This window comes from Adiantum capillus-veneris, chromosome 22 (assembly GCF_014529385.1).
Source record: "Adiantum capillus-veneris isolate H3 chromosome 22, ASM1452938v2, whole genome shotgun sequence".
Classification (NCBI taxonomy): domain Eukaryota; kingdom Viridiplantae; phylum Streptophyta; class Polypodiopsida; order Polypodiales; family Pteridaceae; genus Adiantum; species Adiantum capillus-veneris.
Genome location: NC_140952.1, coordinates 21,600,246 through 21,627,337, shown reverse-complemented (window position 1 = coordinate 21,627,337; position 27,092 = coordinate 21,600,246). Strand labels below are relative to the sequence as shown.

The 27,092-nt window shown below is 47.2% G+C and overlaps 1 protein-coding gene across 3 annotated transcripts; it reads right to left on the bottom strand.

Annotated features, from left to right (window-relative positions):
* Window positions 1–5,777: 5,777 nt before the first annotated feature.
* Window positions 5,778–26,438, bottom strand: LOC147429015 (uncharacterized). 3 transcript variants are annotated; one of them, XM_086494880.1, is made up of 5 exons: window positions 25,937–26,003; window positions 9,193–9,263; window positions 8,159–8,807; window positions 8,002–8,049; window positions 7,616–7,895 (listed from the first exon to the last, which is right to left on the bottom strand). In XM_086494880.1, exons 3-5 carry the CDS (start codon window positions 8,774–8,776, stop codon window positions 7,758–7,760), a joined length of 804 nt encoding a protein of 267 aa, XP_086351006.1. In that variant the 5' UTR covers window positions 8,777–8,807; window positions 9,193–9,263; window positions 25,937–26,003; the 3' UTR covers window positions 7,616–7,757. The 3 variants fall into 3 exon arrangements, 1 of the variants encoding a protein (XP_086351006.1); XR_015185788.1 differs by lacking the exons at window positions 7,616–7,895; window positions 8,002–8,049; window positions 8,159–8,807 and adding an exon at window positions 5,778–6,446 and having other exon boundaries at window positions 25,937–26,438; XR_015185789.1 differs by lacking the exon at window positions 8,159–8,807 and having other exon boundaries at window positions 7,805–8,049; window positions 25,937–26,438.
* Between the last annotated feature and the right edge of the window lie 654 nt (window positions 26,439–27,092).

Genomic DNA, 27,092 nt, shown 5'->3' with positions numbered 1-27,092 from the left:
GGCGATGTGGTCAGATTTTGCGTGGACGATATGATACCTTTTGGTCAGCTGCTTTTGGACCTGGAGGCATCCAAGGTGGGGTATGTATGACTATTGCGGACTCATTGCAGCAGGCCATTGTGGGCAGAGGGATTATTATGACAGGCAGGGCTTAGTGGATTACTATGCAGGTTCAAGGTGGCCTTGTGGGCTTCCTGAACATCTATGCGCCCAATGTGGCGAAGATAGCCCGTCTTGCTGCTGCAGCAACATCTGTTCTCTCTCGCTCCCCATGAGGATCGTCTCGTGGAACGTGCAGGGACTAGGTGGGCCCCAGTTTCAACGACAGCGGGGCCGATTGCGTCAAGAGCTTCAGCGTTGCCTTGTGGGAGGAGAGATTGATCTCCTTATGCTTCAGGAGCACCATCTGTCTGAGAGCCGCATTCGGCGATGTGGTCAGATTTTGCGTGGACGATATGATACCTTTTGGTCAGCTGCTTTTGGACCTGGAGGCATCCAAGGTGGGGTATGTATGACTATTGCGGACTCATTGCAGCAGACCATTGTGGGCAGAGGGATTATTATGCCAGGCAGGGCTCAGTGGATTACTATGCAGGTTCAAGGTGGCCTTGTGGGCTTCCTGAACATCTATGCGCCCAATGTGGCGAGTACTCGTGCAGAGTTTTGGTCACAGATTGTTGAGTCTTTGCCGCAGGCTGACCATTGGTGTGTAGGAGGGGACTTCAACATGTTGGAGGACCCTTCTGACAGGATTGGAGGCAGCCATGCTACTGTGCATGGAGTCGAGTTAGCAGCTTGGGAGAGGTTGTGTATGACTTTGAGGGTCTCAGATACATGGCAGCACTCTGGCTTTGTGAGGCCTCCAGCCAGTCTTGCCTTCTCTAGATCGGACCGCAAAGTGGGAGGAGTGAATCTATCGCGGATAGATCGCTTCTACACTAGTGACCACTTCAGTGACTTGGGGGGATCAGTGGGCATCCTGGAAGGGACATCCTTCTCGGACCATGCACCAGTGATCCTCACAGTGGCAAACAGGCAGAGGAGTGGGAGCACGATGCTTCGCATCCCAGAGCGGGTCTTGTTGGACTCAGCACTCCGAGAGAGGGTAGAGGCTCTCTAGACAGAGGGCATGGACAGCCAGGTTCTACCTGCAGACAGAGTGGCCTTAGGCCTAGCTCAGCTTAGCCACTTTTTTCTCCAGGAGTCTCTGGCTCGCCGGGCTGCAGCGAGAGAGGAGGAGCAGCGTCTCAGACAAGGCATTGCTTCACTACAGAGGATGCAGGAGCAGCATCCAGACAGTCCATGGTTGGAGGAGCAGTTACAGCAGGCTCGACAAGAGCTTGCTAGCACAGAGGAGAGGCGTCATGAGTTTGCCTTTCACCGACAGGCATCTCAGTGGACTCAGGTGGGTGACAGAGTGACAGGTGCCTTTTTTGAGACAGTGGGACCTCGGCACTCGCATGCCAAGGTCAATCAGTTGAGGAGACCCAATGGGTCAGTTGTTTGTGAGCCCGAGGATATGCGTGCAGTTGCTACTGACTTTTACCGTGAGTTACTGTCGGTTGAGCCCCATTCAGAGCGGCACGATGCATGCAGGGAGCAGCTTTGGGCACAGATGCCTTGTCTTGTGACTGAGGAGATGCACCAGAGGCTAGAGATGCCACTTCAGCTTGAGGAGCTACACACGGCTCTTAGGGCCCTCCCTCGTGGTAGCTGTCCAGGTGAGGATGGGCTGACTCCCAGCTTCTTCTTGGAGTACTGGGACTTGCTTGGCCCAGATCTTTGTAGTGCCTTTCAGTACATTTTGCACACAGGAGAGATGCCGGATAGCATGAGTGAGGGCCTGATTTACCTCATTCCAAAGGAGGGTGGCTCCTTGGATGAGATTCGACAGTGGCGCCCCATCACCATCCTCAACTCAGCCTACAAAATTCTTGCCAAGGCTCTGAGTTTGAGGATTCAGTCACTTTTGGAGAGCCTTATACATGGGACTCAGACAGGTTTTGTCAAGGAACGCAGTATCCTTGACAACATCTTCACTTTCTGGGAGGCTTCTGCCCTGGCACGGCTCCGTGGGGAGGACCTTGTGATTCTTCTTCTCGATTTTGAGAAGGCATACGACAGAGTTGACTGGGACTTTCTAGAGGGCACTCTACGCAGGATGGGCTTCTCAGATGCTTGGATCAGAGGGGTGTCACCTTTGTACAGACAGGCTCACAGTCAGGTGCTTTTGGCAGGAGGTAGAGGTGAGCGCTTCATGCTCACACGCTCGGTCAGAGAGGGTTGTCCTCTTGCCCCCTTTCTCTTTCTGTTCTATGCGGAGGCGATGAGCAGATTTTTGGTGTCACAGCAGGTTGGTCTGAGGGGCTTAGCAGGTTTGTCTGAGGGGCTTAGCACTCCCTATTCGGGGTGATGAGCTACTGGACGCTGAGTTTGCCGATGACTCAGCCTTGTACTTAGAGGGCCAGGAAGCCAATCTACACAGATGTGAGCAGGCTTTGGAGACCTTCTGTTGTGCATCAGGCGCACTGATCAACTGGAGAAAGACAGTGGCTTTCTCGGTTGACCGTGCTCCTGTGCCAGATTGGATGCCAGGAGAGGGTTTCAGGTGGATTCCCCCAGGGACTGCAATTCGGTACTTGGGTTGTCAGGTTGGTTTGGACTTGTCCCCCAAGCAGCAGATTGCTCCTCTTCTCCTGTCCATCAGGAGAAAGCTGTTACATTGGAGCTCAGCACGACTTTCGTTGGCTGGTAGAGTAGTAGTTGCCAACCAGGTGTTGTTGGCGACTATGTGGTACATCACTTCTTGCTGGATCTTCTCGAGTTCTTGTATCAGCCAGGTAGAGAGGCTGATCAGGAACTTCCTTTGGTTAGGTCGTGACACTCAGATTGCCCGAGCCAAGGTGGCTTGGTCGGTCATCACACTTCCTTGTTCTCATGGAGGGCTTGGGATCATTGATCCAGCACAACAGAGCATAGCCCTTCTTGGGAAGTTCGTAGTCAGAGGACTTCTTCAGGAGAGGAGCCGTGGAAGGAGTTCTTGCTGCAGAGGCTTCGTGCCAGGGTGCCTCAGTCAGGAGGCCCTTGGCAACCTTCGACCAGATGGATCTTTACAGAGTTGCGCCGAGTTGGTTTGAGCAGGAGACTGCAAGACCGCTTCGTTGTGAGTTTGCTTCGTTCTTGGGAGCTCTTACGGCGTGGCCTAGAGCAGAGACAGCCGACGTGCACGGAGGAGCGCCTACGGCAGCCCCTCGTCTGGAACCCCATGGTTAGCACTCAGAGAGGCCACTTGGTTGGTAGTCGGCCTCATGTTTCTTGGGGTCCCATGGCAGCAGGTCCAGCGCGCTCTCTAGGTGACTGCTGGCTAGAGTTCACAGGTTTGTCAGAGGAGGTGCAGGGTTTCCAGCTACAGGGCATGAGAGGGGTGCAGAGCATGTGTCAGGACATCTCAGAGTCAGTTCCAGCTGAGTGGCTCACGCCTCTCGAGCCAGTAGCACCCCGGTGGATGGGAGCCTTCACACGACTGGAGGTTCTCATTTCAGTCAGGGGGCTATGGGCTTGGGAGTGTTGTCCACTGGCACGAGTACAGTGGGAATCCTAGTGAGTGGCTATGGAGGGACCCCTTCTCTTCGGCAGACCACCCAGGAGTCCCCTTCTTTCAGTACACTGTTCGGCTTGGACGTCATATACTTGCAGCACAGAGAGAGGCCCGCCCCGCTGCAGCACGTCATTGGCAGGAGGAGGGCCTCACAGTCGATTTCTTGGCAGCCTTTTGGCAGAGGCTGTGGGACTCCAGACAACCGAGGCGCGTCACTTTGTTTCAAAGGCCGGTTGCACACAGAGCCACAGCAGTAGGGAGCTGGCTTGTGCATAGTGGTCTCTCGGCCGCATGTGCAGCCTGTGACCAATTGGTGGAGAGTCAGCGTCATTGTCTTTGGGACTGTCCCTCGGCCCAGCAGGTGTGCTACGAGTTCTTCGGTTGATGCCTGCTCTCTCCACGGCTCAACAGTACACTTGGGGGGCAGCGGCTTGGTCCACCCTCACGGGCCTGGCACTTCAGTTTGAGCTATCTTCCACCAGCAGGATGATAGTGATGCAGGGGGGGCAACCTACACTCCAGCCTGCTACAGAGCTTACTCCACAAGAGTGGTGCAGCGAGAGAGAGGAGTGTTGGGAGCTCATCAGTGGCCTGACACTTTGGTTCATCTGGCGGGCCCGCTGTTTCCGCATCTTTGAGGCTCGCTCTGTGCCACCAGCAGAGACTGTTCGTGACTTTTGGCTAGAGCTGATCCATATTGTCAGAGGATAGCTTGAGGGACTACAGGGCAGCTCCGACCGCATGCGGGAGCTCCGCGAGGCTTTCCTTCGACTCTGGTGCCCTGGGCCTTTCTACACCATAGTCCAGGGGGTGCTCAGATGGCACTACTGTCCACCTGTGTGGCTCTTCCCTCCTCCCATCTCTTGATTTAGCCTCATTGTATATATGCTGTTTTTTCATTGGGAGAGTCTCCCCATCATGCTTGTTGTAGCCCTCTCTTGCAGAGGTGGTTGTAGCCCTATGGGCAGTTTTCATTAACTAATAGAAGGATCTTTTTCTCGGAAAAAAAAAAACTTCTAAAACCCGTGGCACCAAAGATCACCCACTACATCTTCAACTCAATCATGAGCATCACCACAAGCACCGTCCTCTTGGCCATTAGCTTCGACATTCTCACGGCTTCCAACACCACCTACATGTCATCTCAGCATGCCCACACCTATGCTTGATGACCTGCAAGATTCAATCAGTCTTGCCTTTCGTGCCGCCTGAATTTGACAACAGGATGCACACTTAAATGAGAGCATTGACAGCTAGTCTTCTGACCTGTTGTATAAATTGTATAAGAGGGGACAGCTAGTAGCTCCTGAACCGGAAAAATTCTTGTATCCTGCAAACAAGTCAGACTTGCATGCAGCAGTTGGAATTCCAGGGATTGTAGAGGAAGACCACGCCTTGCCTAAGAGCATGGCCCTATTTTGAAGTGAAGAACGAGCTTAACCCTTACTAGGCAGATTAGAGTGTTGGGAAGCCTAAACCTCAAGGTTGTTGTAGCTAAGGCCAAGTTGCAATGTATGCCATGGAGGCCGTATGCAAGTCATGGTTGTAAATAATGTGGTTTAACCCGCTCTATAAAGCATAAGATGGCTACTAAACGGTCAAGAATCAATCATGATGAAGATGGTGCATCTAATGGCCATAACTCTTTTGTCACATGCTTGAGCTTCCTATGGGCGTTGCTTCTCCTCTGCTTCATATTTTTTCTCCCTTCGAGAAGATCACTGCAATTGTTGCCTACTCAGTTGCACAACTACTCCGTTTTATCTCGTGTAATGAAGTTGGATGGATGGTCATCATCTCCTTTATAAAGCTACTTTAACAACCAAAAGACCGTCTTAGAGTCCTTGCACAAGTACAACATTTTCCATAATAAAGAAAGAACAGGGGTTGACGTAAACCAATTAGGGACCAAGTATTCCTCTCTGACAATCTTCGAGTTGCCATTGCTCGCTACCATAGCCAATATACATATTGAAATTTACTAGAACCTCAACAAGTCAAAAAGTTCTTAGGTTCATGAACTGGACTGGCTCCCTCATAGATCTCTACTCAAAGAACCTCACATAGTCATGCCCTTCAGAAGGGTGCACACAGACTCCGGCAAACAATTCAAGGTGACGACGTTCGTTTGATGCAAGTGCCCTCCAATTTCAACTACTCCCGTGCACTCTCTCAACTATGATCCCCAAGAAACCACTCCCAATCTTCATACTGCTCCCAAAACCAGCGGTGCCAAAAATAAATACAAATTGTCATCAGTTCCAAGTACAAGCCTGTTATCATGATAGACTTAGTGGTAACATCACAGATGCAGAGAGAAAAGCCGTTTCAATCAAACAGGGATTAGCGTGACTTTTACTCTTTTGTCATGCAAACAATAGTCCGTGCATGCAAATAGATTATGGTACTTCAAATGATAGAGCATGGTTCTCATGCTATGATGATCTCGACAACGAGGTGGGCAAGTAGCTCATGGCTAGAGGTTGGGAGTATGCTGGAGTTCTTGCTGTGTAGCTACACAAGGCAACCACCAAAAGAGTGCAGCAGAGAAATTGAGCAAATTCCAAGCCCGTTTTACCTCCTCCTTGAATACCATGCCTATGTAGTAGGAACTGGACTCGACAACGAGGAGGGAAAGTAGCTCATGGCTGGACGTTGGGAATGCGCTTGCTGCTTGCTGATGCAGGATGGAGCTCTTGCTGTGCAGCTAGACAAGCCAACCGCCAAAAGAGTGCAGCAGAGAAATCGAACAAATTCCAGGTCCATTTTACCTCCTCCTTGAATATCATGCCTATGTACTAGGAACTGGATTATGGAGCATGGCACGGCTTCTATACATGCACCTATTCTGTAACAAAGGAAGTCAGTCACAACTTTTGCAAAAAGGGATAAATGTCTGACATCGACGATGCTCAAGAAACTGAAGCCTATAGTAACAACAGTTCAAAGAACATGCACACATAGCTTGGAGAAGAAATAGAATGTTTATTGAGGGGAAAATAAATGCTTGTACAGTCCTCGTTGTGTTCAAACAGATCACTACCATAATGTAGCAATAGCACACAATGAATATTTGGCTCCATTCAACTTACTACATAAGTTACCATTTAAAATGTTCCAAGTATGTAGCGAAACTTCACAATGGCCCCCCTGGTGGGTCTACTTTGTAAAAAATGAGAGCTTTTGCACAAAAGGATAGGTGCAACTAGAGAAAAATTGTGAATCACAAATGATGGGTCCAAAACTTGCAGAGACTTGCCAAATTTTGACCGAATATTAGGAACTAAGTCAAACGGTGCTGGTGACACTTCCCATTTACTTGTTATAATACAAGTTGTTAGGTTTAAAGTAGCAAAAAATTCAGCATATTTCCATGTAAGACAGACCGCACGACAAATTCACAAAGTCTAGAAAGATAAGTTTGGCCCTAGAGGGATGGAAATGTGTAAATTTAGATAGGTTTCTCTCAGGACAAGCTTAAAATCTAGCAAGGATTTTGGAGTCATAGCCGGTTAAAAATACACTACAGAGGTCGGTTTCTTCGACTGTTTATAAGGAGCTACAACTACAATGCCCACCTTAACGATTAAGATCTAATTAAATTATAACCTAGGAAATTTCATTTTCAACTGGGACGCTACACTGCAAAGGCCTCTCTTCTGTTTTCTTCCTAGCACACAACAACATTGAGAGTGGCAGCATTAAATTCAACATCATTTTTGGAAAACAATTGCTGATTCTTGTCCCGAGCAAAAGCCCATGCCAATCACTGTGTTCAGAGTTCGACAGCTCATGAGACACACATGCTCTTCACCACTAGCCCTCCATGCCAACATCAATAACTCATATACACATCTTTTCTCAGAAATTCGAATAATGTTTTATGCACATCACATAACCAGACTAAGGTTCATGCAGTCGCAAGAACTTGTGAATCCAATTCTTTATATTAGCGATAATTTTCAAAAACAAAACAATATTGCTGAAGGGCTTTCACAAGAAAACAAAAGCCAAAGAGAACCAAATCCAAGCATCTTCTCCATAAAAGTGCCAAAGGTTGTGATGGGTTTGCCTAATTTGCATGAATATCCAATCTTAGTACAAGTTGTCTACAGAAAGATCAGCATAACCAAATGAAAGCATACTCTTCATAAAACTTTCATGTCTGGGATGGGGTTTGCTTGAATATCAAATCCATCTCTGTGATGGGCTGGTATGAATATCCAATCTCAGCATAATCGTCTATAGCAAGACTGTTAATAAAAATCTGACTGGGCCCAACGCCCATAAATATTGCCTGATACAACATTTCCATAATGCCTCCCACCTTCTTCAAAGATCGCATGCCAGCTGGAAGCATGACATATGCAGTAGCATTTGTCTCATTAGCAAATGATGCTCACATTTGATTGATTCGAATAGTTGAACTTAACAGTGCAGTTGAGCACGTTCTGAGAAACAAACAAATTAACACTGTTCAATTTGAACACCTTCAATATTTGCGCATACAAGCATGCAAGAACCAAATTGATCATTTTTTAGATCACAAAGACTTCCGACCTCAAGTGAAGGGAAGTAAATTCCTCCGACTTCAAAGCGAGCTGCCATTGCGCCTTCAATTTGAAGAATGACAACATCATTCACATATGCATCCTGTATTATTGGAGCCCGCAAGGCACTTGGGACTGGTTCCGGGACATCTAAGAGTAAAACTCTGGTCCAATTTGTAGAAGCAAAAGGAGCTTGTCTGAAGGCACTAGTTGTGAACATACCCAAAGACATGTCTCTTGTCAGACACTGAAAAGTGCTGTTGCTATATACAACAGTATATTTCTTGCTTGGATTGGTGGCTAGGAATACAAAATCTATGTATGCCACCACGTACACCGCATAATAGCTCTGATTGTTTTCTTCAATCCTCTTAATAACAGTATAGTTGTTGACTTTCACACTGTCTATCGTGATTTTAACATCAACTGGTCTGAAATAAATGAGAATAGCTAAAATGGATGCAAACACACCCAACACAAATGCTATAAAAGCGATGCAGCAGAAAAACTGCTTCAAATCACAGCATTCATTGCATGCATTCCAAAGCTCTTCTGAGAAACTTATTTCATTAGACTGCAACTCAACCTCTGCTACACGCAAATCTGAATTCTCCACCTCTTTACTCATTTGCTAATCAAGCAAGATAAAAGGATATATCCTGTCAACAGTATTTGGAACCTCAATCTCATATCTGCTATAGTTAAATTGCAATGATGAGATTTATTTGCTTCTTGAAGTATTTGACTTTATGGACTATTCTCATGAAATAAGAGTTCATAGTCATGCAGAAACAGACAACCAAGCACACATTGAGGTCACTAAGACGTGACTACAACACCAAAAACTCAAGCACTGCGAAGCAATATGAAGGCCGAAGATTATGCACCTCGAATACCACATCCCAAATGAACTCATGACAGAACCTCCTTGCTAAAGCTTCAACCATGAGGCAGCACAATAATTCTCTCGAATAGAAAGGAAGGAAGGAAGCAATCTTTGACTGTCAAGCATACTCCACTATTGCTAAAAAGACAATGACCTACCAGCAGCAGCACGAGCAACGTCCCTTTGTTCAAAGAGGGTGCACCTTCTCAGCCAAAAGTGAAAACCGACCCTGAGCGCCAGCAATGTCAAGTGATGAATGCAAAATCAGTTTTAAAGAAAGAATGCATAAGCCCAGACAAGTCTGAACTTACGAACTAAAATACGTGCTAAAACATTTGCACAAGACACGAAATGAAGATACACAATGAAAGAGGATAATGAAGCAAGAGTAATTTTAAAATCCATTTTATCTGTTTCAGAAATAATAAATAAATTAAAGTAAAGCAAAAGTTACTTAAAAATGACTTGGACAAAAGAGATGCGCAATACAAATGAAGCAATAGAACTTTGAAGAAGGACAAGGTGGAAATGCGAAACAAAATGAACATAACCTCTCAGGACTCCACAACATGCTAAATGAAATACTTGATCGGGTGCATAACATGGTTCACGATGAATGCAGAGCATAAATCATGCATCCCTTATGCCCGCATTGTCAAATTCGATGATGCGGAAGCCTAGAGTTAGAAATGAAATGTTATAGTAACGTCTTCAAAAGGCCAAAATGACCTATGAGACCACAAGGTTACATCCATGTGTGACTCTAGCACAATGTCTGGGGAACATAAAGATAAAATAAATGAGGGGGGAGAGCTCGCTGCTGCTTTCGCACGCCCCCCCTCGCCTGCACCTGTCACCCCCCTCTCGCCATCGCTAGCCTCTCCCTCCTCCGCCCTCGTGCTGCGCGCCTACCCTGCTGCGCGCTGCCCCCGCTTGCCCCTGCCTGCGCGCTGCTGTGCCTGCGCCCAGCCAGCGCGGATGCTCAGCCCGCTCGCCCATACCCCCATTGCTCGCCACCACCTCCTCCCCCCTTCGTTCGCTGCCCTCAGCCCCCGCACACCCTGCTCCCCCCCCCCCCCCCCCCCCCCCCCCCCCCCCCTCCCCTCCCCCCTCCCCCTTCGCTGCCTGCCTCACTACCCGCAGCCGAGTACTCATCCCCCCCTCCCTCAAATTGCTTGAAGGACTCGCCCTACTGCTTACTCGCGGTTTGGTGTGTCTCTCTCCATCAAGGCTTGGCCTCGCCTTCATTCCTTCCGCATTCTTGTTAGCAGCAAACACTGAGCGAGCTTAGAGGCAGAGGTGGCGCACCTTCAGGCCACCTCCGTTATCTGCGAGATTCTCGGCACCAGACCCAGTAAAGGAGAGGTGCGTGATCTCCTCCAGGCCCGCCTTTTAGCAGAAGTGGGCAAGATCCTCAACGTTCAACTGCTCAGGCATGGCTACTACCAGATAGAGTTTGAGACCCCCGAGATGGCGTCCAATGTCATTGCAATGATCCCCCTGGCCATCCGAGCAATTCGAGCTCATTTTCGACAGTGGCATCATGGTTTGGACCCAGCTACCAACGTTCTTGTCAAGGAGGCAGACCTACCCATCTCAGTCTGCTTCCACGACCTGAGGAGGGAGTACCTTCCGCTCCTTTCCAAGATAGGCTCAGAGATTGGGATTGTTCTAGAGACACCTCGCACGGCACCCTCTATAGCTGGCATTCCATCAATTCGTGTTCTGGTTCAGGACACCCACACCCTTCTGAAGGTCATTCTACTACCTCGGGTGAGTGGTGGTTGGTTTCGCCAGAGCGTGGAGTATTTGGGCATCCCGAATCAGTGTTTCATTGTTGTCAAATGGGCCATCTTGCGAAGGCCCGTCCACGGAGGAGACCCCGACCTTCACCTCAGGCTCAGCCCCAGCCTTTGGAGGCTGGACAACAGCAGCAGGCAAAGTCACACGGTACACAGGTAGAGCCACCCTCAGAGCCTTGGGCTCAAGCGGAGGAGGGCTGGCAGCAGGCTCGTGGTCAACGTAGATAGGGGCCACCACGTCAACCTGGCACTCAGAGCGGCCCCCAAGCTTCAGACCAGCAGCAGTGGGTTCCCACAGGGAACCATTTCGATCCTCTTCAACAAAGAGGTTCTAGCTTCAACCTCCACATCAGCCTCACCTCCGATAGCCTCTCCCCTCCCCGTGTTCCCCTCCGCCTCTCCTTCCCCGCCTCCTTCCTCCTCCTCCCCACCTTGCCCTTCTCCCTCTGCCACTCCCTACCTCCCCACTCCTCCTCCTCCCACTAGCCCCCTTGCTCCCGTATCTCCTCCCACTCCTACCCCGCAGCCGACCCAAGGGGCAGGACCATCCTTGGCTGCTAGGAGATCTCTTGGCAACGCTTTTTCCACAAGTCGCTTGGCGAGAGAGGGACAGCCTTTCTTGCGGCCCCCTCTTCTGGTGCAGACGTCTCTCTTTGCAGCAGTTCCTCGTGGACTGACGAGCTTCGACATTCGGCGTCGGTGGGACTTTTTTGACTACGATTTCACACGTTTTCTCGGAGACCCTTCATCAGACTTTGAGGCAGCCTGCTTCAGAGTCCATGTATTGTTCCTTGCAGCTCAAGGGATAGAGGCCCTGGACTCAACGGTTGGCTTCTCTTTTCCGCTTTGTGGCAGGAACCAGCCTGAGTAGACTTTGGACTCAGTGTTGGAGTGGCTCCACAGGCGCAGGCCCTCAAGTTCTCTCACCACATGGGATACCTAGGGATTATAAACTTGGTTCAAACTTTGTGGCCGTTGGCCAAGTTCTCAGTGACACCTCCAGACTCGACAGGATGTAGACACATTGTGGTACATTTCTTTGCTGACACGCAGAGCCCGCCTTGCTATGTATACATACGTGAGGACTCCTACACAAAGAAGGTTGCCCTACCCACGGCTCGTTCTTCTTGGGCCTGGGCTAGACACTCTCTGCAATCACGACTATCTCAAGGACGCTCGGATGCGGATTACTCCCCATCCAAGTCAGCCTCGAAGATAGCACGGTTAGCTGCTGCTATAGCATCAGTTCTATCTCGCTCTCCATGAGCATCGTCTCATGGAACGTGCAAGGATTAAGTGGGCCCCAATATCAGCGCCAAAGGAGCCGTTTACATTAGGAGCTTCAGCAATGCCTTGTGGGAGGAGAGATTGATCTTCTTATGCTACATGAGCATCATCTGTGTGAGAACCGCATTAGAGAATGTGATTAGCTCTTGCGTGGGCGTTATGAGACATTTTGGTCAGCTACTTTGGACCTGGTGGTATCCAAGGAGGGGTATGTATGACTATTGCGGTCTCTTGGCAGCAGGCCATTGTAGACAGAGGTATTATTGTGGCTGGTAGGGCTCAGTGGATTACTATATAGATTCAGGGTTGCCTATTGGGCTTCCTGAACATCTATGCGCTCAATGTGGGGAGTGCCCGTGCTGAGTTTTGGTCGCACATTGTAAAGTCTTTGCCGCATGTAGAGCAATGGTGCATTGGAAGAGACTTCAACATGCTGGAGGACCCCTCTGACAGGATTGGAGGTAGCCATGCTACTGTGCATGGCACTGAGTTGGCAGCTTGGGAGAGGCTATGTATGCCTCTGAGGGTTTCAGATGTTTGACAACTCTAGCTTTGTGAGGCTTTGACCGGCTTGTACAACGTAGAGGGCAGTACTATTTCAATTATCTGTTTTGTTTACACAAAGTACTGTGAAGAAAAGAGTACACAGTTGCATCCAGCAACTAGAATGTCACTATGCACACGAGACCGACACCCTGTAGACCCCGAAATTGGGGCCCCTTTCAGTATTTCTTTATTCAATTAACAATTGACGATCCGTACACTTTGGCCAAACTTTCATGTCCAAACCTGGCGAGGGCTGAAAACGCAGGTTTCTGACCTGATTTGGGCAACATAACGGTGCCAGAACCCCTGTAGGTCAAAAACATTGATTCCCTCGCAATTTAGAAGCTTTCTAGTGAGCTGTAACAGAATTTCAGCGTGCTGTAATTCTCTGTTTTTCTATTGTCGGGTGCCCAAAAACCCTATACACGCATCCCAAGGCTCTCACAGAGCTCCCTTGGTGTTCCCTTGCAGTTTAGGTGCGAAACCCTAAACCTGCAGAAAAACACAGCAGGCTGTAATTCTCTGTTTCGGATCGTTTTTAGCGGAGCGTACATGCCTATGCGCGTCCAAAGGGCTCCTGCACGTAATGGACAGTTCCCCTGTGAATTGGACGAGTTTTAACGCGAGAAAACTCTCCAAACTCACAATCTTTCGTGATCGAACTGTGCATACCTGTGGGGGATTAGCAATTAGCTAATCCAGCTCCTGTTCAGAAGGCTCTTGCCTTGGCAAATGCACATAAACCCTCAGAACTGTACATATTCATCTGAGTAGCCCAACTAGTGAGGCATTACCATATGTGCTAAAGGGGAAAGAGAGATGCACGAGAGAAAATCACGTGCTACATGAGACAGAGGAGAAGGCAAGTTTTCCAGTAAAGCTGTCAACCTATACCCACTACTCACATACACAATGTAGGTCACTAAATGAACAAAAATCAGCCCCCAATTCAAAATGGGCACCCCCTCTTGTTGAGGTATTCTGCAGGTGGTTGTCCTTCTGCCAAGTGTCCAGTTTGCCCTTTTGAGTTAATTGAAAGCGTGAAGCAGAAGGTACCGGTAGGTGCGCGTCGCGATGTAGTGCAGGATTGGGGCAAGAAGCAAGAGGCGGAGTGCAGCAGAGAGGAAGCGCTAGGGATCAAAACAGAGAGAAATGAAATGAAATGAAATGTTATATTAACGTCTTCAAAAGGCCAGAGTGACCTATGAGACCAAACTGATACAAAAGTGGTGAGTCTGTTACAATGTCTGAAAAGTGTGAAAATGTGAAAATAAATGCGAAAAACTAAATACAAAGTATTAGATAAACTTCTTAGGAGCATTCTGGGTGTCTGGCTAGAATGCTTCTAATCCTTTGTTGTAGTCTCCTCCGGTGAAGTGTGCTTCTGCATCTCGGTCGTGGTCGTCTCGATTTCCTAAGCTCAATCGCCCTGTCAATGAGGGTGCCTTTGGTATGAATGTGGGTACTCCTTTGTGCTCGCTGCTGGCCTCTCGCTTCTCCTTCCATTCCTCCTTCTCTCGATCCGAAGAAATCTGTGATCTGCCTCTGAGGCTGTAGTGCTCTTTGTCTTCTCATTAGATTATCCCTGTGCCGATGTAGTTCCAGTAGGTACAGGCCTAAGCACCTTTGATCTTGGTATTGCATGACTCTATCTAGAGGTCCAAAGCCTTCTTTAAACAGGCAATGGAAACGCCCACGTATCTCATAGTATACGGTGCAGTGGCATATGTAGTGTAATTCTGTCTCCGGCTCCATTCCGCATAACTTGCAAATTCTGCTCTCAGGTGGGATTCCCCTAAATCTGCCAAATTCAATTTCCAACTGGTGTGAGGATGTACGAATCTGACCAATAGCACATCTCAAACCATGAGACAGGTGGGTATCCATGTAGCTCGGGCGAATCACAAAGCCATCTTCAGATAGCTGTAGGAAGTTTTCTTTGTAGTCGGCCATCTTCGTGCCCAATTCTTGTGTAGGGTCTACCCATGTCCTCTTAGTGTCCAACTGTATAAGATCCTGGCGGATGATTTTATTAATCTCCGTTCGTGTGATTGCCAGTGATGGAGCCTCAAGAGAGTATTGGAAGGGGGGTAATCTTTCCATACTGAACCCGTGTCTGTGAAACCACGAGGACAGTTGCGCATACCAGCATGATGTATCTCCTTTCATTGCTAATTGTCGAGAGGATTCGAGGGCCAATCTAGTATATCGGCAATTATTTGTATCCCATAAACCATGTATAAAGGACACTGATCTGGTAAGAGCTTCAATTTCTATTGGAGGGGCAGCTAGTTCCGCTCGGCTAATCGCGTGTGGTACGGAGGCCTTGGCTCTAATCATTCGGGAAATCATAGATACCAAAGGTCTCTCCATTGACTTCCAATTATCCTGATCCACAGATGGTCCCCAAATCTGGACCCCATACAGCATAGCCGAAGCCACCACAGTATCAAAGAGCCAAAGTTTTGTTCGTGGTTCCTGAAACTGCACTTGTGAACACATCCTCTCCAACCCTCCCAAGGCCGTAGAGGCTCTGGACAATCTAGCATCCGCTGCTTTCTTAAGAGTAAACTTCGGTCCTGTAAATACCACACCAAGGTATGTGTATGCATCTGTGTACTCTACTGTACCCTGGCCATATGCAAATGTAGGTGCCGATCTCCTAACCCACTGTGGTGTTTTGGGGAAAGAGAGAGAGAGAGAGAGAGAGAGAGAGAGAGAGAGCTCACGTTTTTGGGGAAAACTCAATAAGTGAGTTTTGGGTTTTCCCACTTTTATTATAAGTGACTTTAAAAAAGTGTGTCCAAGTTCAATGTGAACTTGGACAAAGTATAAAAACGTACAAAACGGGGTTATTTAGGCCTTTAACCCAACAACCTCCCACTTAAAGGTATAAATGACGCCTTTAAGTTAACCAACTCCCACCAGCTGTATGCAAATGCTCATGTTGAGCATTAGCAAGACTCTTAGTGAGAACATCTGCAGGGTTATTCTGTGTATGGATCTTAGTCAAGGTGACTAGACCATCCTCCAATACCTGTCGTATGAAGTGGTACCGCACATCTATGTGTTTGGTACGCGCATGAAACATGGCATTTTTGGCTAAATAGACAACACTCTGGTTATCACAACCCAACACGGGTGTATGAGCAGGCATGCCAAGTTCTTTTGCAAATCTGCCCAACCAAATGGCCTCTTTTGAAGCCTATGTGGCTGAAATATATTCAGCCTCAATAGTACTCAATGTCACAACTATCTGTAACCTAGAACACCAAGAGACTGCACCACCAGCAATGGCAAATACATATCCACTGGTAGATTTCCTGGTATCCATGTCACCTGCCATGTCTGCATCACAATATCCCTGCAACTTTAAGTCACTTTTTCCATAACAAATACACTTTAATTGTGTACCTTTCAAATATCTCAGAATGCATTTGATAGCTTCCCAATGAGCTTTGCCAGGATTCGACATGTATCGACTAACAACTCCCACCCAAGTGTTGTTCTTCTTGATGGAATCAAATTCTTTCGGCATGGCCAACTTCCACTTTGGATATGAAAGCGCCTCCTCAACTATCACAGGATCTTTGTCCTTGATCATTGTCGTCATCAAAGCATAGTTCACCTGTAATAAAGTCCCATCTGTCTCAACAAATCGAAGTTGTTGAGATCGTCATGTAGTACCGGCTTCATGCCAGTCATGTGAAAAATCTGAAGTTGCTGCATCTCGCAAGGTCTCCAATAGCCACTTCGGTAACTTATCTGACTTGCTCCTGGGGGGAGGAGCTACTGGTATATCTGGCTCTAACTCTGCACTATGATGAGAACCACTCTCATTCGCATCATTTGGAACGGGTCCTCCAAATCCTGAGGGATACGGGTAGGAGAAGTGGGTTCAAAACAGAATTTGGGTCTCCAAGTATCGGCAAATCAAGGGTCGTCGTGGAAGACTTGGGAGCAGAAGCTCCCTCTGAAGGTAAAAACTCGTCGAAGACAACATCACGATTGAGTACAACATCCTTCTTCTCTGGATCATAAAGTCGATATCCCTCAGAAAGAGAGTTTTAACCAACAAAATATATGGACTTGGGATCAAACTTCCCCCTCTGCTCCTTCAGTACATGGACATAAGACGTCGGGCTTCTTACCAAAATAAGCTTCGAACGGCGTTTTGCTTGGAGTTGAAGAGGTTTGAGATCGGTTTATGGTATGAACTACCATTGTAACTGCCTCTGCCCATAAAGACTTTGGCAAATCTCGATGCTCAAGCATGGTCCATGCCATTTCTACCACTATCCTATTCTTTTGCTCCACAACTTCGTTCTCTGAAGGAGATCGAGTATTCGCAAGCTCTCGCTTGATGCCATTGTCCGCACAAAACTAAATGAATGCTTTGGAGATAAACTCCCCGCCTTTGGCCAATCAAATAGTCTTCAACACTTGATTGCTTTCCTTCTCCACAAGAGAACGCCAATTCTTGAAGAGGCAAAATGCCTCATACTTGTGCTGTAGAAAGTATACCCACGTAAAACGGCCGAAATCATCCACGAGCAACATGAAATAGAGAGCCTTGCCAAGGAAGGAGTCTGTGTCACAAACTGGTGAAGTGGCGTGCCACAACACACACACATATACTCTGTTAGCTGCCGGACAGCAATGATGACGTGGCTGCCCTGTACGAATGCGGGAAAAGCGAACAGATACTGACGTGGCCTGCAGTACGGATTTCCGCATTTCACGGCAATGTACGGATGCTTATTTTCTTACGCTAGTTGGCTGAAAAAGCATACGCAAAGTTGGGAAAAGCTTTTTAAAGAATTGCTTTATTTATGAAGCATATGAGAGTTCAAATTGCTTTATTTGAAAGCTTTTAAAATTATGGCAGATTTTTGGGGCACTGCTTTTAGCATCCCTTGTAAACGTTTAAGTATGAGGGCAAAGGCTAGAGCCTCACAACTCAGAGCATCTGGACGTAGAGTCTGAGTGTGAGCGCCTGCCTGCACTCTTGTACTTTGAACACAGATTAATACAAAAAGAAATACCGAAAGGGGCGCCAGTCTTTGGGGCCAATAACTTTAGGCATGGAACTCCACGGGGCCAGTGTCGAATCAATTGTGAACTGTGAACTGTTTGAAGTGATTATTTGTGGTGTCGTGGTAAATTCTCGACTTGCAGTGTCCAAGTTTGTTATAGTGGTATCAGAGCACGGCCGATTTCTCTTCTACGGGAAACCCGTTCCCTTTTCGCGGCACCTATGGCTTCAAGCAAAGATCAGTCGACTTTCTCTGTATCCGGCGATGCAGGAAGAGATCACAACGAAGATTCAACGAGGAGTATGGCCCGCCTCGGCCTACTCAGGCAGAGCTCGAAGAAATGAAGCATCAACGATTGATCGGCGACGCAACAAAGATGATGCTCAATTTTGCGAAGGACCCAAAATTTGCAAAATATATGAGCGAGACCTCTTTCGATGAGGTGCACTCACAGTGGAAGAAGACCACAGAGCCACCCCTCAAACCGGCTCTCAAGAAACCTCCTACGCCCAGGATGTATACAGAGCAAGAATTAGAAGAGGTGCTTGATGCACGAATTGCTCAGTTTTTTGATGCACAAAACAAAGGTAAAAAGCACGACAAAGAGCAGAAGAAAGGCGCTAACTTCCCGGGTTATCTGGGTCATTAGTCGACATTTGAATCGGCAAAAAAGCACAAGAAGCGTGTTCGATTTGAAGGAGTACCCACTTCAGCAAATCTAGGACAGTAGAATTTGCCTCTTCTGATTGCCCATCTGTTTGAGGATGAAATGACGAAGAGAATTTGAGCGTTGTGCCCATATTCTCAAACAAGCCTCTCCAGAACAAACTTGTCATGCGTGGATCACGGTCGCTAACAATCGACTGTGGCATGCCATGATACTTGAAAATATTGCTCATAAACAAACGTGCCATCTGATCTGGCTTTATCTTCTTCCTGACAGGAATAAAATGAGCTTGTTTGCTGAATCTACAAATAATGGTCCAAATACCATCGTTTCCTGTCTGCGTTCTCGGAAGATCAAAGATAAAATCCATAGCAATACTTTCCCATGGTTTATCTGGAATAGGTAGTGGTTGCAATAATCTTGGTGCCTTCTGGCAAATTAGGCATTCTCGCACAAAGGCATCCACATCTCTTCTCAATGTAGGCCAATAGAAGAATGTCTCAACCGCTTTAACTGTAGCATCGATACCACGATGCCCTGCATACGGTGGGACATGACTCTCTTCCATAACTTTGCGTCGCAATGGCTTTGTGACACACAATCTGCCATGCATCATCATGAACCCATCTTTAAGAAGATAGTGTTCATGACGTTGTCCATCCATTAGCTGCTCGAAGACCCTTGCAAAATCTTCATCATTTGCATACTGTTCTCTCATATCATCAAGTTCATGATGATAAGGAATTGACACAGCTGAAAGTTGTGGCTTCCTTGACAAGGCATCAGCCACAACGTTCTTCTTGCCTTCCACATGCACAATCTGAAAATGGAACATGGACAAAATATTTGCCCATCGCATATGCTTCTCAGATAACTTTGTCTGTGTCAAGAAGTATCGCAAGGTCTGATGGTCCGTTTGGACAACGAAATCTGCACCTAGCAGGTAGTGTTTCTAACTTAAGAGCGCATGAATCACAGCCAGTAACTCTTTCTCATAGACCTGCATGGTCATCTCTGGCCCTTGCAAAATTCTGCTCTCATAGGCTACTACCCTGCCATCTTGCATTAGCACTGCACCAATGCTACTACCGCAGGCATCACACTGGACCACAAATGACTTCCTAAGATCTGGCAACACAATGACTGGATCTGAAGTCATCTTTTCCTTTAAGAGATTAAAAGCTGAAATCTCTTTCTGTGTCCATCTAAAGGTGACTGCCTTCTTTTGAAGAGCATGTAAAGGTGAAGCAATCTTAGCGAAATTTCGGATAAACCTTCTGTAATAGGAGCATAATCCCAAGAAACTTCTGACATCATGCACCGTCTTCAAATTTGGCCATGACTTGATCGCTTCAACTTTTGCAGGATCCATTCTGACACCATCCTTTGAGACAATGTGTCCCAGAAAGTGGATCTCTTCCAGAAAAAAATTCACTTTTCTTTGCATTGATGAGCAACCTATGACTGCGTAGCTCTTCGAACACAATGGCCAAGTGATGCCTATGCTCCTCTTCATTCTTTGAGTAGACTATCATGTCATCAAAGAATGTAACAACAAACTGCTGGTGTGGACGGAAAATTCTGTCCATCATCCTATTGAACGTAGCAGGAGCATTTGTGAGACCAAAGGGCATCACTAAAAATTCGTAAAGACCAAACGTCATTCTAAAAGCAGTCTTGTGCACATCCTCTGATCTAATGCGGATATGATGGTACCCACTCTTTAGATCTATCCTGCTAAACATAGCTGCTCCTTCTAATTTGTCCATAATATCTATCATCAATTCTAGGTATAGGGAACCTATTCTTGATGGTATTCTTGTTCAGTGCACGGTAGTCTATGCACATACGCCATGAGCCATCCTTTTTCTGCACCAACAACACTGGTGAACAAAATGGAGATGAACTGGGCTGAATCAGCCCCTTTTCTAACAGCTCTTGTACTTGGCCCATTATCTCTTTCTGCTGAGCCGCACTAACCCGGTACGGAGGCCTATTTGGTGGGCTACTGCCTGGCACCAAATCTATCGCATGGTCCTCGGGTCTCTCTGGCGGTAATTGAGACGGTAATGAATCGGAGAAACAGTCACTATACTGTTGTAAAAACATTGACCTTTCTTTATCTAACACAGATAAATTTGATTCATCACAATCTGACACTTCACGTGCAAAAACCAAGTACGCAGAAAGATGCTTTTTCATTACAGAAGTAATAGCAGAAGCTGATACAGTGGGAATAGACTCCCCTTTAAGCTTTACATCAAGAATGTGAGTCTTTCCCCTGCTCTGTACAGTGATCTTTTTGTTGTAGGCATCCATGATTCCCTGTACACGAAACAACCAAGGAATACCTAGCAGCACATCACATCCGTCCAGTGGCATGATGTAAAATTCTTCAACATCTACATAGGACTGGATATGTAGGCGCAATTTTCCAATGATGGGTGTCACAGCCTCTGTATGGCCAGGACATGCCAAACCTGCCTCTGCTGTATACCCCATCTCTTCAGGTCTGATTCCCAACTTTGAAGCCAATTCTGGGGAGATAAAGTTGGCTTTGGCCCCTGGGTCAAAGAAGATAAGCATTGTTTAATCCCTGACCTTTCCCCATGCTCTGCAAAGCTCACTTGCATCTGAATTTGGCTTGTCGCCCACCATATCTGGCACTAGACCAGCCATGGGCTTCTTTCCTTTCCTGTCCTCCTTGTCTTCAGAATCAGCTGGCCTTTTCTTTGTAGGACAATTGTAAGCAATGTGGCCAGGCTGCTCACATATAAAGCATTTGTTCTCTGTCCTCAGGACCTTCTTTTGCTCTTCCGACTTGCGAGGAAAACGTCTTTTCCATTTCTTTGCTGGTCCCTTTTCTGATTTAGCCGTAGCTTTATCTTTCTCTGCGTTGGCTGACTCCTGAGTCCCTTTAGGAGCCTCATTGGGAACATGCTTCTTGGCTGAATTTTTCTTGCCTGATCCTGCCTTGACACCAGTGTTAAATTCACAATCGTCTCCCTTGAGCAAACCATTGCCAGTGTTTGCTACCTCGATGAGCTGCGTCAAGGTAGTGACTTTTGTCTTCGTACAGTACTTTCTCAATCCTTTAGGTAGGCCACAACAGTATTTTTCAATCTGTTATGTCAATGGCACAAACCTATAGGAAGTTACTGGAAGTAGAGCTTTCCAAAACTTCCGATTGTAATCATCCAGATTTCTGCAAGTGGCAGCATTAAGCTGGTGCCATTCTGTCATGACATCTGCTTCAAAGTCATCAGATAACCATGCTGCTGCAAAAATCTGCTTGAAGTAAATCCATGTGGACGGAGCTTGCCCTTGCAGCAATAAAGTTGTCCACCATTGTCCCGCATTCCCTGTCAAGAAAGTGGCTGCCTTGCGGACCTTTGAAGCCTCTGTAAAGTTTCCCCCTGCATCGGCCTTGTCAAACTGTTGGAGGAATGAGAGAGCCTTCTTCCTGTCATCAAACCCTGTAAAGGTCGTGAAAGACACACCTTTGCCACCTTCTTTGTATGGAGTTAGCCTCTCCAGCGGCGTTAAATTGTCATATGGAAGTGACTAAAACATGGGAACATTGTTAGGGTTCATCTGTGTTCCTTGGCCGCTATTAACTTGACCTGGAAATGCCATATTTGGCTGCTGATTTGTAATTCCAGCCATACCAAAATTTGCCTGTGGCATCCCAAATTGGCCCTGAGTGCTCTAAAACCCTGGCAGCATGCGCGTGACACCATACATGGGGTTAGGCATCATCATTTGAGTACCCCCAAACACTGTTCCTGGCATGTAAAACTGATTTCCAGGTGCATGACCAGCCATGCTCTGGAATACCGATCCACCTCCAAAATAGCCAGGGTGTACTGAAGGTGGTGGGAAGACCTGTTGCATAGCCTGTAGGTTGCTTCCCTGCCCATTAGAACCAGCTATAGGCTGCTGAAAGGTGGCGGGCTGAACTGGTACAGCCTGAAAGACTGGCATCTCAGCCACCTGTTCTTGCACCTTAGGCACAGGTTGTGGAGACTGCATGTTCTCCGTCAAGTGTACAGGTGTTTCCATTGACTGTGCGGTATGAATCACCTGTGCTCGAGCCTTAACAGGCTTTTGAATATGATTCAGTGACCCAACTTGCTGAGACGGAACCAGAGGTTGCAGAAAGGCTAAAAACCTCGGATTCTGCATTACTTGTGTGAACATAGCCACAGCAGTAGCCAACTGGGTCCTCAATATATCATCATCCGTCTGTGGTGGTCTTGAGGACTCACCCACTTCATGTGTCTGTTGACCCTGTGAAGAGGAAACCTCTTCAGTCACATCATCTGGTCTGTCAGCCATAATTGCAATTCCTTGTGTCTGGTCTATGATCCTCTGTGTCTTCAAGCTCAAACTGACCAAGGCTCACTTCTATGGAAAAAAGTGATTTAATCCCGTCGATGGAACCATGTAACCGGCCTGTTCAATCCAAAAAGGGCGGTAGACTTTACTTCAAACCTTGATTTAGCTTTCACCCATTATTAGTCGTCTATTATACCTGCGCTATAGTGACACAAGAGAGGGGAATGGGATACAGATGCTAGAATGCACCTGTATGAGAAGACCGACACCAGATTGGCCCCTAACTTAGGCGCCCCTTTCGGTATTTCTTTATTGTTCAAAAGAGGGAATAAACGTTGTGGTTCCCTACAAGCTGCCCAGCACAAACTTGGCTGAATTTCAACTGTTTCGGCCCGATTTCGGCAACATAACTGTACTAGGACCCTTCACAGTCAGTATTCCCACGCATTGACTGACTTTCCCGACGCATACGGATACTTTGCAAAACCTGGCGAGAATCTGCAGCACGCTGAATTCTCTGTTTTCAGCCCTGAAAATGCGCCAAATCACCTGTACAACGGTCCCCTTGCATCCCCGAACCTCCTGGGGGTATTAGGGTCCGTTTAGGGCCAAAACCCTAAACCTGCAAAAATACACAGCAGGCTGTAATTCACTGTTTCGGGCTCCATTTCGCGTGCCGGTCGCATCCGTAGCAAGTCCTCGAGCTCCCGCACCTATAGGGCTACTTGCCCTTTGAATCGGACAAGATTTCTGGCGTGAAACCTCTCCGAATTCACCTGTACCTGCGGGGGGATTAGCCGCTAGCTAACCCAGTACCTGTACAAGAGGCTCTTGCCTCGGCAATCGCGCATGAATCCACACATCTGTACATTGGTCAAATGAAGAGCCCACTAGAGGGGCATAACATACTGCCAAAGGGGAGAGAGAGGGCAGTGCGTAGCGTGCAGGGCATCACTCCTGGCACCGCACTGTGCATAAGAGGGAAAGCAAGCACTCCATAGCTCTTAACCTGTGACAAAAACTGAAAATGAGCCTCTCCCAGCTTAAAAATCAGCGCCCACTTTTCTGCATGAGGAAAGTGCACCAGAATGTGCCACTTGGCGCATTTACAAGCATTTTCCCGTTTCGGGGTTGCCGCCTAAAAATCTCCCAACCGGTCGCCCAGTTGACTTCACGACAGAGTAAGAAAATGTTCTCCTTGTCATTCCGGAGGTAATGACGCAAACACATTTTCAAGTCCCAAAATAGCAGTTCCCTAAATTTTAGGAGATACTGCCATTGTATCTTTCTAGGTCATCCGACCCTCTTTGTACACTGCGGCCACATCCAGAACTGAATTGTAGCCTCTATAGCAAAGGATTCCACTTTGGCTAGTCAATGACCCCACTTGGCTAACCATAGTCCTTGTCCAACCTTAGTGCTCTCTTGCCCTCAGGCCTGGACTCCCTCTGGACAGTTCCACACTAGCTATGCAATGCAGGGCAGTTAGATTTCCCGAGGGGTGTTTCCAAAAAGTGAAAGTAAATAGATAATAAGAAAGAAATCAACAAAAAGGATAGATAGTAGTCACACGCTGGTGACATTCGGAGCCTCACTTCTTCCCCGTATTGAACCACTTCTCCTGGTCCAACACCATTGGAACAATCTCGTCCCAAGAAATAGTATTCAGCCGACCACTCATAATCAATGAAGAATAGAAGTTGGTATACCGAGGAGGCAATTGGGCCAAAAGCTGAATGGCCAAGTCTTCAGTGGCTTGACAAATCAGCCCCAAACGAGTGAAAAATGCAGAAAAATCAGCAAACTGTCTCTTTTCGTCGCGGACATTCAGCACAAAAAACTCGCACAAATCTACTGAATGTGTGTGTGCTTGCTTTATTTTGGGCCCCGTTGGATGGGGTTCTAAAAGTTGGAAGGGTCAAGATTAAAATCTTAACCCATTGGGCCACTCTACGAGGATCTGTAAGTTGGTGAAGGCTTTCTTCTTCTTCTATTTCTACTAGGGTTTAGGCCCCTCAGTAGGGATATGCAAGTTGGTTAGGGTTTAGGGTGCCCAGCCCTCTAAGTCTTCAGTGGCTTGACACGTTAGTAGTTTGTGACATCCCCACTTCTTAAAAGAAGAGTAATCGTTCGCATTTATATCTGCAAAACAACTCAAGTTAGGAAAATAATATCTGAGGGTCATTCCTTTTACTCATTCCGGAGGTCTTGATATTCCGGCATAGAGAAAAATTGATCTGTAACGGGTGTCTCAATGCTCTATAATTACATACACAGGAGATCTCACTCAAGTAGGATGGCACATCACAATGCAACACAGATGCTTAAGCCTTACACAACAAACAGTGCCGTTGCGTCCCTGAGCTCTCATACCACTATAACGGAACGGGCACCACATGCCAATGGAAAAGACTCTAAATAGACTTTATACATTTCAAAACAACTAAATTGAGAGAGAGACATTTCACACGAGACGCGGAGTGCCATAGTTCCACCCCTAGAGAACACTAGCCCCAAACGATGGCACCCCTTTCGGTATTTTTAAAATTTTGCTTAACACACTAAGATCTGTGGCTCTTACTTTGTTCCCACTCCCATTGGAATGCCAAAGAAGAGACACACAATGTCTATTTAGAGGCCCTAGGCCATCCAGAAGCAATTTACATGAACAGTAGTACTTCTAAAAGCTATTGGTCTAGAAACATGCAACCTAGAGAGCTATTCGTAGAGTGCTGCCACGTAGCAGACAATTCCGCGATTTGTGGGCAAGTCCGTACAATGTGCCACATCAACAGCCAGGGTGATTTACGGCATCCGTACAACTGCCATGTCATCCTATCTACGTGATTTACTAAGTTGTGTTTTGCTTTACTTTGGGTCCCATCGGATGGAGTTCTGAAAGTTGTGAGGGTTAGGAATAAAATCTTAACCCATTGGGCCACTCGACAAGGATTTGTAAGTTTGTGAAGACTTCCTTCTTCTTCTACTTCTACTAGGGTTGCAATGAATTGACTTGTACAATGGGGGTTGAGGATTGCTTATATACCAACCTCAAAAATTGCCCTACCCAGACTTTGACAAATAAGTAAAATAAATACGTAAAAGCCAAACTAAATAATGGGAACACGTTGGGCAGTTCACGTGAGATGCCAAGTTCAAACTTTTGTGACCCTTATGAAGATATATGTATATATATACACATATATATCGCACAAGTGGCACATACCATGAGCGGAGGCAATTAAACTGGTTCGCTCCTAAAATCCTTGTTGATTTACTACTGCAGCATGTCTTGACAATAATGTTTGCTGCATTATTTGTAACAACGACTGATTTCCTGTCCTCACAACATGGCAACCAGCTGGCCTGTCTTGTTGATGGTGGAGCACTCAGCTCCGCTTCAGTAATAACAACCCTCTAAAAGCAAGACACGAGTCATTGCTATGGCACAACAAACTCGCACACCTCTCTCTCTCTCTCTCTCTCTCTCTCTTCTGTGACAGCCAATGGGCTTTCCAACCCAAGCTTCACTAAACCTCACTGTATCATTGTAATAATGGTGGGCTAGCCACGGGCCACGGGCGGCGGGCGGAGAGAGAGAGAGACTCTGATACCGTTCGCGAGCCTTGACGGCGAGGACACGCAACACCTTTCGACGTGTCTCCGCTGTTGCGAGCCGCAATTTGATTGGTTATCAAGCCGCCGCCGTCAACTGTTCACGCTCAGCCACCCCTCGTCACTATCAATGAGGGGATCTAAGGCCCAAATTTGGGGTGCGAAGCGGTTTTGATCTCAGCCTCCGATCTTAGGGTGAACTCGTCGCTATCTTTGACTAGCAAGACGATGAGGGAAAAGGCGGGGAGAGAAAGAGAGAGAGATCTAGCACAACGAGGGGCATGGTCAGCCAACAACTAGCTGATGGCGGAAACATTGAGCACAATAGCAGAGCCTGACGGAAGATCAAAGGTGCAAAACATGCCAACTAGGTGAGAAACACGCAGGAAGATCACGCACAGCAAGAAGCGAGTTGGTTGAGAAAGGTATGGCTTGAGCTACGCCGGCCAACCAGCCATGCTCCGACCATGAAAAGTGCTTGCCACATTATCATACGAACCTGCACACCTCCATTCGGCCAGTTGGCTGGAGAAGTTGTGCTCGTGCTGAGAGAGAGAGAGAGAGAGAGAGAGAGAGAGAGAGAGAGAGAGAGAGAGAGAGAGAGAGAGAGGTATGAATGGTCGATGCAAAACCGAGACACAAAGGCTACCGAGTCTGAACCCTTAGTCTCACCCATTTTAGTGGAGTGGTGGGGATACACTACCGCATCATTATCTCACGTGGGTCCCTTAGAAGGGATCATAGTTCCAAACCAATAGATTATCTAA

Coding starts and splice junctions, on each gene's coding strand:
- LOC147429015 (XM_086494880.1), bottom strand. CDS start 8,776: ATGAGTAAAGAGGTGGAGAATTCAGATTTGCGTGTAGCAGAGGTTGAG. Junction 8,050..8,158: donor TTTACTTCCCTTCACTTGAG/GTCGGAAGTCTT, acceptor TTTGTTTCTCAG/AACGTGCTCAACTGCACTGT. Junction 7,896..8,001: donor ACTATTCGAATCAATCAAAT/GTGAGCATCATT, acceptor ATGTTGTATCAG/GCAATATTTATGGGCGTTGG.